Consider the following 12445-nt stretch of genomic DNA (forward strand, 5'->3'; position numbering starts at 1 on the left):
ATGGGGAGAAGCAATGGGTAATACTAGAATGATACAAAAGTTCAGAGAGTTATTTGTTTCCTTGGGAAAGGTTTCAGGATGTTTAAATGCTGATGTTAAGTGTCTGATAGAAAAGTAGGTTAAGTTATCCAAAAAAAGAAACAAGTATAATAGCTAGTAATAACAGCTAACACTCACTGAATGCTTAATGTATACTAGGCAGTCTTCCAAGTTCTTCATGTGTAGTAACTCCTCTGATGCTCACCAGTAGGTACTGTGATTATTCCATTTTGTAGATAAGGAAATAGAAACCTGGAGAGTTAGAAGGACTAACTGATGGAATAACTTTGCTTAAGAAGTGGAAAAGCCCAGGTAAAGGAATTACCCTTGTACTGAAGAGAGACTACTTGCGTTCTACAGAACCAGACATGGGAAGAATGGGGTGGAGGCAGGTGAATTTATAGGTCTGGAAGCAGGAGATTGAGTTCTCTTAATAGCTTCTAATTTGTCAGTCAACCAGGATGGAAGGGTATTTGCACAGCAAGAGATGGAGTGGTAGACTGGTAGGTTTGAAGCACCAAAAAGACGTCAAATAGACCCTATAAAGAATAAGAGGGAATGCTGTACTGTTAAGACCATCCAAGAAAGATCCAGAAGTCTTGGTGTTGATTCAGCCATGGAGATTTAGAAGACTTCAGAAGTAAACCAAATGGGTCAGGGGTATAGGGAAGGGCAGGGGATGAGTAAGAGGTGTCCAACCATTTGATAGGGACTTACTTGAACCTTCTTTAGAAGTAGGGTATAAGTATACTTAATTAATCAGGTAGACAGGGGATGGATGGTGTCCAAAGATAAAAAGTTAAAGAATAGATCTTATCTCTCTTGGTAAACGTCACATTGCACTTTAAAGTATGTGGGTTATTTTCAAATATTACTTGATACTAATTTCAAATATAACTCCACATTGATAAGAGAACAGACTCTGTATGATTTCAATACCTTTAGGCCATGAAATTTTTGCACCTTGTTTTATGTCCGTGTATTGGTTCCAGTGTCTCCTGGTTTATAGTCTGTGGGAACTTGAATAGAATTTGTATCCTGCTATTTTGTGAAAATTGTATAAATCTGAATTATGTTGAATTGGTTCATAGTGCTTTTCAGGTCTACTCTGTTCTTCTACTTTTCTGTCTATTAATTCTATTAATTTCTGAGAGTTCTTATATTGAAACTCCAACTAAAAATCTTATCTACTTAAAAATAATTGTAATATATCGTGGAAATATATGTAACTTTATATTTTTCAAGTCTCCTGTAAATCTGTCATCATATTTTCATAATTTAAAAAATAAAAATGGAGAAAAAATAGATCTTGGTAAAGTGGTACATGACAACTATACCTCTGCTTAGTTTTGCTGTAGACTAAGAAACTGCTCAAAAAGTCTATTAATTTCAAAAATACACCTTGGAATATACAAGGTAGGCACTGTCAGAACATGACTTTACCATATGACTGCCCACGACTTACCTTGCTTGTCTACAGTGACTCAGCAGATAGAGATGAAAGGAGCTTGGAACTACTGTCTTTTGAACCACAAAGTGAGTATTATCCTATACCCACTGAATATTGATTCTATTTATTGGCATTCAGTTGAGTGTGGCCTTAAACTATGAAAGTTTTCTGAAAGCGCTCTAAGTTTCAATAAAGGCAATACTACTAACCAGTCCATCCTAAAGGAGATCAGTCCTTCCTGTTCATTGGAAGGACTGATGCTAAAGGTGAAACTCCAATATTTTGGCCACCTCATGCGAAGAGTTGACTCATTGGAAAAGACCCTCATGCTGGAAGGGATTGGGGGCAGGAAGAGAAGGGGACGACAGAGGATGAGATGGCTGGATGGCATCACCGACTCAATGGACGTGAGTCTGAGTGAACTCTGGGAGTTGGTGATGGACAGGGAGGCCTGGCATGCTGCGATTCATGGGGTCGCAAAGAGTCGGACACGACTGAGCAACTGAACTTGACCGAAATGAAGGTTTGTTTTATGAAGACAACTTTGTTGCAAACCAAAGAAACTTGAGGTATCAAAATAGAAATTTACCAGTGAACCAATAGGTGGCAGTATAACATGGTGTTCTTGAATTTTTAAATAATTGAATTAACAATTAGGGCGGCAGAAGTCTTTCAAAGTGGAAAGAAGGTGGAGGTAGAAGGTGGACAAAGTGAGGGAGGGGAAGGGAGTGGAAAGAAGAGAGGAGAGAGCAAGAGGAAGGAATTCTGAAGGAGCCAAAATTGCAACAGAACTTATTCATTCCCCCCAAATTCACCCCCCGGAAGTCTCAGAGTCCAGTCTGATTCACATGCTGGCAAGCCCTGGGGACGGTCATCTTTCATGGTGTTAACACAATAATAGTGTAACAGCTGATGGCTGTATCCATATCTCTGTTAACTAGGCTGTGAGATACTTGAGGACAGGAAACATGTTCATTTTTGAATGCTCTTGAACCAGTGCCTAAACTAGTGTCTGACTCAGAATTGGAATAAAATAAACATCGATGGGTGAATGAATGAATGAATGCATGATAGATATCTGGCGATTTATCATGCCATCTGCTCTAACCTTTCCCAGCCACCTTTGGGAAGAAAAGTCCTGTCATCTTCTTTTCTAATGAAAAGTTGTTTCTCACTTTGTATCTCATAAGTCATCTGGGGGACATTTATCATTTTCCTTTAATGGCATTCAAATAAAAATCATTAGGATGAGCATGCAAATCAAGCAGGAGGCACCAGTAGTGTTGGAATGGTTTGGTCCTGAGGGAGAGAATATATCTATGAAGTCCCAACCATGTGCTACATAAATGACAGACTTTGCATGGATTCTTATCTGACCCTTACAACAGTAGTACGAACAAATTATTGTTATTAAGTCCTCTTATAGGTGAGAAAATGAGGATGAGAAAAGTTAATTTGTCCAGAAACACTAACAGGTGCAACCTGATCGTCCTTCTTTCCTTCCTTCCTTCCTTCTTTCCTTCCTTCCTTCCTTCTTTTTTTAACTAACATGAGACAAAGGTTTATTACCTACTGAGTCCCAGAGGGGTTAAAAACTTGTCTAAGGTCATGCAGTGAGAAAGAGGCAGAGGACTCAAATCTGGTCTCTAGGACTTGAGAATTCTTGTCCTTTATTAAAGTGCATCTTTCCATCACAAATCTTTTTTCAGACTTTGGGAACCTCATTTCATGTTCCTGCTCTCCTTTGAATTAACATCACATTATGGCAAGCTAGTACTGACACTTTTGAATAGAAAGGGACACAGTGTTTCTACCAACCTACCAACTTGGAGTCATTTCTCCAGTCTGGACTTGCTAACTCTCCCCCCACCAGCTCTTCCTGAAACTTTTGGCTAGTGTAATTGACACCAGGGACTTGGGAAGCCAGGCCTGTGCTCTGAACTTCCAGCAGCAGCCCCAGCTGTTTGTCAACAAGCTGAAAGCATCCTATCTCAGAGGACTGGTGCCCAATCAGAAGGCAAACAGAAGGTATTTTATGAGAGAACAGTCGGTATTAGCCTACCACAGTCATCCAGAAATAGCCAGATATGATGGCGTTGAAGGCCTAAAATGCCATATGTCACTTAGAATCATATTCTCATTTTAACAGTGCTATTTTTGATGCATAGTAGATAAGCCTGAAAGCAAATACACAAAAATGCTAACAGAAGGAATATGGATAATTGATGTTGGGGCAATGAGATGATGAGTAATATTTTTGTTTTATTTGTCAAAATTTTAACTGTGTGGTTTTAGTACCTTTAAAAATAAACATTAAAATTTATATTTTTAAAAGCATTCTTTTCTCTCTGATGAAAGAGTTAGAGAGGACAGATGAAACATGGGCAGGTGAAGCAACATAGACCAGATTCCCAAATTCTGGGTGTATCTTCTTCCAGACTTTTCTGCATGGATTGGAAAAGAGCTGCGACTACATCGCTGCTGTTTAGTCACTACGTCATGTCTGACTCTTTGCGACCCCGTGGACTGCACCTTGCCAGGCTCCTCTGTCCATGAAATTCTCCAGGCAAGAATACTGGGGTGGGTTTCCATTTCCTTTTCCAGGGGATCTTCCCCACCCAGGGGTCCATCCCAGGTCTCCTACATTGCGGGCGGGTTCTTTACCACTGAGCCACCAGGGCAGCTACATAGCAAAGACTAAATTTATTCACTAGATCACATAATTTCTGGTGATAAAGGAAAATGGTTCACAGGAATGGCCTAGGAGGTGGAAATAAAGCAGAAATCAAATGTGTCCTCAGCTCCACAACTGCAGAAGTAATCCCTCCACCCCCGACCAGCAGTGCCTCTAGCTGGTGCTTCTAGGTTTCCCCTGGGCTCCTGTAGCTGCCATCATAGTAGTTGGCCTCTAGGGGCGCTCTGCTCCATTTTGCAAAACCACTCTGGTCCTTCCAGGAGACAATCTCGAAACCCTCCTCTTTCCCTCCAATCTTATAGCAGAAATAAAGGAAGAATTACTGTTAAAAATATAAAAGCACATTTAGTAGAAAACTGAAGGGAAAGCAAATTCATGGAAATAAATGATACAAGGGAGAAAAGATTCTTTTATCTTAATGTAACAAATCTAACCACAGACCTGCTTTCTGAGAGTCCAGATTATGACATTTTTTTCTAAGCCTAGACTGCTGTGGATGCTGAATGAGTCAGTCAGAGCCTTTCAGCTGAGGGACCTGTTCTGCCCCTGCCAGGTCTGAGGAGAATCTCAGCCTTCACTCCTCATCTCTCTAGATAGCTAGCTAATCACAGTGAGTTCATGCAGCTTTGAAAGGCCCAGTCCTGCTCACACTGTCTGGTTTTCCTTGGTCTCCTGGGAAAGAAAGACCCAGAATTCAGCCTCTGGATTTAGGCCTTCCTATGTCGACCTCACAGAAAACTTCCTCTGCCTTTTCTGGATGTCTGGAGATTCACACATCTCCCTGTCTTGTCCCATCATTTGAAGCATCTCAAGGCTCAGTTTCTCCTATCTGAGTGGCATCCTTGACACTCATACTTTCTGGGCATCTTAATCTCCATCATTCTAATCTACTGTCCCAATAAGCATACTTGTCCATCTGTGTTTCCCCAGTTTGTTCGATACAATCACCATACCTGTGTCTTTGGCTAATATCGTCCCCGATTCTCACAAACAAAAGGCCACAAACAGACAGCTTTGGGGAGGATTACCTCATGTCTGCTGCCCCATCAGGCAAGCAGAAGACTGTATCCTTACCATCCTTCAGAGACTCCAACCCCCAACTTCTGCCTCCCCACCTGGAGTTTCCCTTCATCCCTGTTCTTCCTCTGAGAGCTCTCTCTGAAGACTCCTTTGTAGAGCAGAGATAATCGACACACTCTGAACCCAGTGAATGTTCCAGCCAGTCTTGCCTCAGGTACCCACTCCCCCGATTGCTTCAGATACTCTCTGGACCCCCTCCTCAGGGAATGACCTCGCAGAATTCTACCCACTACAGTTTCACAACATCAAAATCCCTTAACCATATAGTAACAACAACACATAGGAGAAGAGGAGGGTTGAATCACTCACACATGCTCTTATGGGAAAGCAGGCAGCTCTCTCCCTGGTTAAGAAAAATATGGGTCTCCACCCCACCACAAAAAAAAAAAAAGAAGAATCCCAGGATGCCCCAGAATGCAGTTTCTTTTCTTCGTGACGTGTTATAAAGCACGTCAGCCGCTCCTTGTTGCTGTGCAGATCACCCAACATCGGGTCACTGAGACAGACGGCAGCACTGGCTCACACCGCTGATAGGATTAGGAGCTGGTGCTTTGTCAGCCCTGACTGAATCTGAGGGAGCCCCCAGCATTCGCAGGTGAGCTGAGAGGCAGAGTGAGCGAATGAATGTGGGGGACTGGGAGGTATCTTGGTTGAATGGTGCAGATTTTTTTTTTTTTCTCTGTGGCTGTGCATTTGTATATTTGTATTGTCTTTTCTGTGAAGTTTGCAGTCTGGGGGCTTCCTGTCAAGAAAAACCTGTCCTTTATGACTTATCTGGTTTCAGGGATTGACGACATGCACATCACAGGATTTTGGGGGGGCTCAAATAAGATTATACATGTGAGAGAGCTCTGAAAATAGAAAGTTGTGTGCACATGAAAGGCATGAATCATTTAATTGCAAATTTCACATAAGCCAAACAGCAATTAATTTACCCTAGATGTGGGGACATAATTACATAAACACATCCCTTGTCTCCCAATCTGCCGTACCCTATCTCCCCTGTTCTTCCTAGGTCTGGGCAGGGGTATTATTTATAATCTCAAAGAATTCCAATGTTCGAAGTAGTTATTTTCTAAAAAAATCAGCATTCTAGTCATTTCTAAGGGAAAAGCCACAAAATTTGAAAACCAGAGAATAAGTATTAAAGTAGAGGATATTTTTGAGCAGATCAGAGCTGACTATATTATACTGTATTAGATTATCTCTCTTTGATGGTGTGATCCTAATGTTATAAGACACTTCTCTTAATGACGTGAGAAACACTTGAGTGAAATTAAAGGCAAGACAGATATTAGCATTTGTAAAACTTGCCTTTTAGAACAGCATAAAAACAGGCTTGGGTTCCAAAAGTACAGAGCTAAGAGGCGTTTGAACACTAAATCACCAGCCTTTCCCTTAGCAGGGTTGCTATGGTGACAACAGGGCTACAGCACAGCCTCTCAAGGCCTGCACTTCTGCAGTAAAAGGCTTTCACTGAACACATGTTGGATTTTTTTAAGGCACACACCCCATCATCAAATACAAAGACATATTGGAGGCAGCTTTATCTGAGTCATTTTCTAAACAGAAGTTGTATCTATGTTCTTTATCTTGCACTGTTGGGCCCCTTAAGGGGTTAGAGAATTCACTCATTCATGATTCATTTATTTGACTGTTAAATATGAGTGCCTACGGTGTCAGGTGGAGAAGGAGATGGTAACCCACTCCAGTGTTCTTGCCTGGAGAATTCCATGGACAGAGGAGCCTGGCAGGCAAGAGTCCATGGGGTCACAAAGAGTTGGACACAACTGAGCAACTGTCACTCACTCATGGTGTCAGGACCTGTACTAGGCATTGCCTACATCCCTGGTGAAGACAGACAAATAAGTAGGGGATTCTGATACAAAATCATAACAGCTCTTCCCAGGTGCATTGCATACAGGTGTCCTGGAAGTATGTAAGGGGAGTCTTTTGGGGAGATCAAGGGAGGTTTCCTGGAAGAAGGTGTTTCTAAAATGAAACTTAATGTATCTTTAGGAGTTGAGGAGGATGGGTAGTGGGGTACAAGAAATGCTCTAGACAAAGGGACCAACTATGTGCAGTAGTCTAGAGGGAAAAGAGAACATGATACTTCCTGAGAACTGCAAGTGCTACAATTTGAGGGGTGTCCATTTGTATGCGGAGGGGGAGTGGCAGGGGCAGTGGATGGAGGGGTGGCGGTGGCAGGATTGGTGAGGGGAGGGAGGATCTCAGAAGAGCAGTGGAGAGAAATGAGATGGGAGACGTACACAAAGCCAGACCAGGAAAGGCCTTTATGCCACATTCAGGAGTTTGAGTATTACTTGGAGGACAACTGGGAAATCATTAATGAGTTGTAATAAAGAAGCATGGCTAGAAAGGCCTTGTGGAAAAATTGCAAAACTGGCAAGAGAGGAATTGAGAGGCAAGGTTGGAAGGAAGACAACTTTAGTTAGACCACTATTGTAATAATCCAGGACATTTGTGGTTTAGTCTCTAAGTGAAGATAATGCGGTCAAACAGAGGCTAGAAGTAATCAGATCCAAGACATTATTTCTAGGGTAGCATGAAGATCATTTGTGGTTTCTGCTATTTGGGGGTCATAGGAAGGAGAAGTCAAGAATGTGAAGTTCTGACTTGGACAACTCAGTGGAGGGTGTTTCTGCTTTTACGCTCCCAGATTTAATTCTCAAGAGGGACCTCAGAAACACCTTAACAGTTTGACATTAACAGTTCGATACTGTCTGACAGTGTATGTCCTTGGGCTCATAATTTGGGCCCATAATTGTAGGAGTTCTGGAATGTCACTTTCCTGAAACCCATATCTAAGATAGCTATGAGCTGTTTAAAAGTATGAATTAATCACCTCTCCCTGACAAAATAAAAATCTTAAGACTTATCAACTTCACTGCTTAAGAGAGCTAAGTAGATTGAAAAGACACGAAGATGTATGTAATAAAACTTCTTTATGGATATAGAGGAGGCAAATTGATTTCACTAATCTTCTGATTTCAAGCTCTTTCTAGACTCACTGTACATTCCTAGACTTGAAAGTTGAAGACTCAGAAAAAATGCTTTTTGGAGGACAAACAAGATGGTTCAGGTTCAGACCTTCAGACTTTTAAGGACCATCGTCCTCCCGTCCTCCCTAGAACACTGGATGTAACAATCAGACTGTTCTCCATCCACATTGCTACTTATAATATTCGCCAATTCTGAAATAAAGGGCCTCTAAATTATTATATGCAGACTTGCATTATCAAACTGAAGTGTAATAAATCAAGGCCCACGACCCACACGATGGATGATCCCTATTCAAAGTCCTCAGTTGGACAGGTTTTAGAGCTTTTTTTTGAACATATTTGTCTTTCTCAAATGCTTTTTCTATCATGTAAGAGGATGCAGCAAATACTGAATGGAAGAGCTGGAGGAGACTTCACTGCCCTTTGGAAAGTTCTGTTCAAACAGTAGGTACAGCTGTTTTTTTTAATCCTTCTAGCTACACTTGACGAGGCTATTAGTATTATCCCTCAAATTTAATGAGCATAAACTTTTAGTTCAGAGAGGTCAAGAACTTTAGGCATATAGGCACTTCGCTAGAAGCGAGAGGAGTGCCGCCCTGAACCGGTTTTCTGAGCCCGAGTGAGGCGTCGCCAGAGCCGCGCGCCGGGCACTCACTCCCGGCGGGCGGGCGGCGGTGGTTCGGAGCTGAAGAGGGGGCAGCCCGGCTTCCCAAGCCAGCCGATCTCTCCCTGCGGCTGTGCCGCGCCGCCAACGCCAGGCCCTTCTGATGCAAAGCCCCCGAGGAGGAGCGCAGCCTCAGAGATCCTGGAACCCAGATGCTGTGTCAGGCCTGCAGCAGTGGCTTGCCGGGGGTCCGGGTGGGGGGCGACCCACCCCGTCTCTCCGGGGAGGTAATTGTGCGGGAAGCTGGACGCCGACAGAAAACCCGGAGGGCAGGGAGGGGCCGCCAGGCAAAAACTTTCCCCTGGTACAGGTTGGCTCTCCGTGATGTCACAGCTCTTCTGGGTTCTTCTCTGCCACGTGCACCCCTTTCGAACCCCATACCAGGTGCCCAAAAGGGGGTGTTGGGCTTCTCCGGGCTGAAGATGCTCCGAGCCTCTGTCCGCGACCCCTCTTAGGGTCGGGCTCGGCAGAGCTGGAGAGGCGCGGGGATCTGGGAGGAGAGCCCGCGGCCAAGTCGGGCGGGCGGGGCGCGCCGAGGAGCCTTCTCGGGGGCCGGCAGGTGAGGGAGGTCGGGGGAGAGGGAGGTGCGACGGCAGCTGCGGTGGCACCACGTGTCCGGCCGGGGCGGGGCGGCGGGGCGCGCCCTCGGAGCCCAGCGCCAGCGGCGGCGGCGGCGCGTCGGCCCCGCAGCAGCGGCCGCCCGCGGCGCGCTCCGGCTTAGCGTAGTCTCCTCGCTCCCGGTGCCCGCAGGTGCCACCTCCTGGACGGCGGCAGCGGCGGCGCGAGGAGCCGGCAGGCGGCAGCGCGATGGGACCCCTTCGGGAGACCAAGGTAAGGAGGGCACGTCCGAAGGGCTCGATGGCTGTGTCAGCGAGCGCCGGAGGGAGAGGAGAGGTGGGCACTGCGGGGAGGGACGCGGATCAGGTGAGAGCTGGAGGGGTGACCTTTAGGATTGCGGTGGACGGGGACGACGAGGTGGCGAGCGCGATAAGAAGGCAGGGGACTGTCGCCCAGGTGATGAAATCCGAGACCCGGGAGATGGGGAGGCAGTACTGTGTTTGGAGGGTTGACACTGAGGATTAAAAAGATGGACTCCGAAGGGTTAATCCCATTCCCTGAAATTGGAGATTGGGGATCTAGCTCTCAATCGTCGTCCTCCGTGTGTGATGTGACTAAAAAGGATTTGATATATTGGTGACTGAGAAATAAGGACTCCAGCATTGGTTCAGCGTCCGCCTGGTGCCCAGCGGAGCGGCTGGCGTGTGATACCTGCTGGGTGACGGCACAGATTGCAGGCTGGGTGCGGCTCTCGCCCCTGGATAGGGCGGGTGCCTGAGCGACCTCGGGAGTTACCCGCGGCTGGGACTTTCCCTTCAATTCCTGCACTGTGAAGGCCTCTCAGAGGTGTTTACTTTGGCAGCGACCCTTCCTGGTAAGCCGCGTGGAAATGAGCAGAAGGTCATGTTTCCACACAGTGTTCGTTACCTAATCCAAAGCCCTTTTTCAGTTGCAGAGGTTGGAGGGAGCGGTGGGTTTTTTTCCTGCAGAGAGCCCGTCCTGGGAGTCCATTTTAATAAGGGAGGGTGGGGGTGACCCCGACCGACCAGCTCTGGACTGCAGGCCCCCGTTCTGCTTCTAGGTAATGTGCGGCAGTCTTGGCTGAGCATCTCTGCCTCTTTTAGCTTCAGTTTCCTCATCTGTAAATAGGGACACAAATTAGTGTGCTCTCTGTGGCCTCCGTTGTTGGAAAGACTAAACAAAATGATGGCTGGCAAAGCACTTTAAAAATGGGAAAATACTGCTGAGATACTGCTTTGGGGGCATTTTCAAAGCCCTCTGCACTTGATGCTGTGTTTTGAAGGAGAGAGACAGGGAGAAAAAAATGTCTTCATCTGAGTGTCCTGTAAGGAAAACAAAAGCTAAACATGATGAGAAAGGCGGAGCCATCTTACCCGGTATTGAATTTTTGTTTGCTTTTCTGTTGGCAACAAGCCTTGTGTACCAGGATATTAATGAATAATTACAATCCTGGCCGGAAGAGGGGGTGCACTTGAAAGATAAGGTTGCATGATCTATCTAGGGAAACTGTTTCAGGTATAGGGGTCTGCTTTGTCAGGAGACAGGAAAACAGGAGTCAAATTGTCACAGCTAATTCAGGGAAAGCAAAATGGAAGTCTGGAGGAAATCGAGTAATAATCAGAGTGTGCTGTGAGTTATAAAGAGCCTTTGAGAGAGCTGAAAGCTTGAATGTGGTAGGAAAAGCCAGAGTGGCAAGGTGAGTTAGACATGTGAGAAAGGAATAGCCTTCCTGCTAGCAGCTGAAAGTGTGTGTGTGTGTCTGTGTGTGTGTGTGTGTACACACATCCATGCTGCAGCGTGTGATCTTCAATAAATTAGAAGGCTTAGCTCAGTAGAAGAGTTTTGGAGCTGATTTTAGCTACTGAAACAAGGACTGCTCTGTGAAGATTTAATATTCAGAAATGTGGCTCCGCAGACACTGAGCCCAGAAGGAGCAGACTGGAGTTCAGAGGGGGCAACAAGTGTCCTTTTGTTTTCTCTCTGATGTCCGATTTGGAGAAGGAGCTGAGAGTACAGCATCATGAGAAGGAGATTGCCCGAAGCCGGATTCCCCGCTTGATTCTTCGGCCCCATCTGCCTCAGCAACAGCACAAGGTGTCCCCCGCCTCTGAGTCTCCCTTCTCGGAGGAAGAGAGCAGAGAATTCAACCCCAGCAGCTCTGGGCGCTCAGCGAGGACCGTGAGCAGCAACAGCTTCTGCTCAGGTACGGTACCCACGGGAACGAAGGCAGGAAGTGAGTACACTGCGGGTGCGTTGTGAGTGGACCTGGAGCGGGCCTCTTACAGTCTCTGAGCAGATGTCTGTTATTAGGATGAATAGTAGGAGGCTGCATCTTTTTGACTCTTGTAACCTAGGGATACAGCAGTTTCTAATGGTTCAACCCCATGGAATTTCATCCCCATTTTTATGTTATTCTAGTTGATAATTTTCTATATGAAATCTTAACTTCCTTTTTATATGACTGTAAAATATATTTCTTGGCTAAATCTGGAAAACGTAGCTTACATTTCATGCAAACAATCTTTGTAAGCCTGGGTACTTCTGTTTCTGAAATCCCCAAAGATAAAGCAAGTCCTAATGAATAAGGTCAAGATCAAGGTGGCTTATATCCCAGTACTGGCTTGACCTTGTGTTTTAGAGGGAAAGAAAACAGGTTTTGAACTTACAGGCCTGGCCTTTCTATGAACCCTACAATGTGTTGGACCTTGGGCAAGTTTCTTAACCTCCTTAAGCCTCAGTTGTTACATCCATAAAATGGGTTGATAATACCTACCTTGAAGAGTAGCTGAGAGGTTGAAAGAGACTACATACTTAAATGTATTCCTAGCGCAGGGCCTGCCCTGCAGAGGTGCTTGAGAAATGATGGTTCTTAATAGGAGAACATATGTCAGTTTTGATACATGTTTAAGAAAGTT

General features: G+C 45.2%; 1 protein-coding gene across 6 annotated transcripts in view; it reads left to right on the forward strand.

Moving 5' to 3' along the window:
• The window catches only part of SYBU (syntabulin), a 130719-nt gene that overhangs the window by 35125 nt on the left and 83149 nt on the right, over positions 1 to 12445 (forward strand). For 3 of the 6 annotated variants that reach the window (XM_061439120.1, XM_061439115.1, XM_061439117.1), the window contains exons 2-3: positions 9702 to 9782; positions 11529 to 11733. In XM_061439120.1, coding sequence (XP_061295104.1) covers positions 9759 to 9782; positions 11529 to 11733 — 229 coding nt within the window. In that variant the 5' untranslated portion in view covers positions 9702 to 9758. Of the gene's footprint in view, positions 1 to 3927; positions 4070 to 5741; positions 5860 to 9701; positions 9783 to 11528; positions 11734 to 12445 lie in introns of all 6 variants that reach the window. The other 3 variants (XM_061439116.1, XM_061439118.1, XM_061439119.1) reach the window with 2 other exon arrangements.

Source organism: Bos javanicus, chromosome 14, assembly GCF_032452875.1.
Source record: "Bos javanicus breed banteng chromosome 14, ARS-OSU_banteng_1.0, whole genome shotgun sequence".
NCBI lineage: Eukaryota > Metazoa > Chordata > Mammalia > Artiodactyla > Bovidae > Bos > Bos javanicus.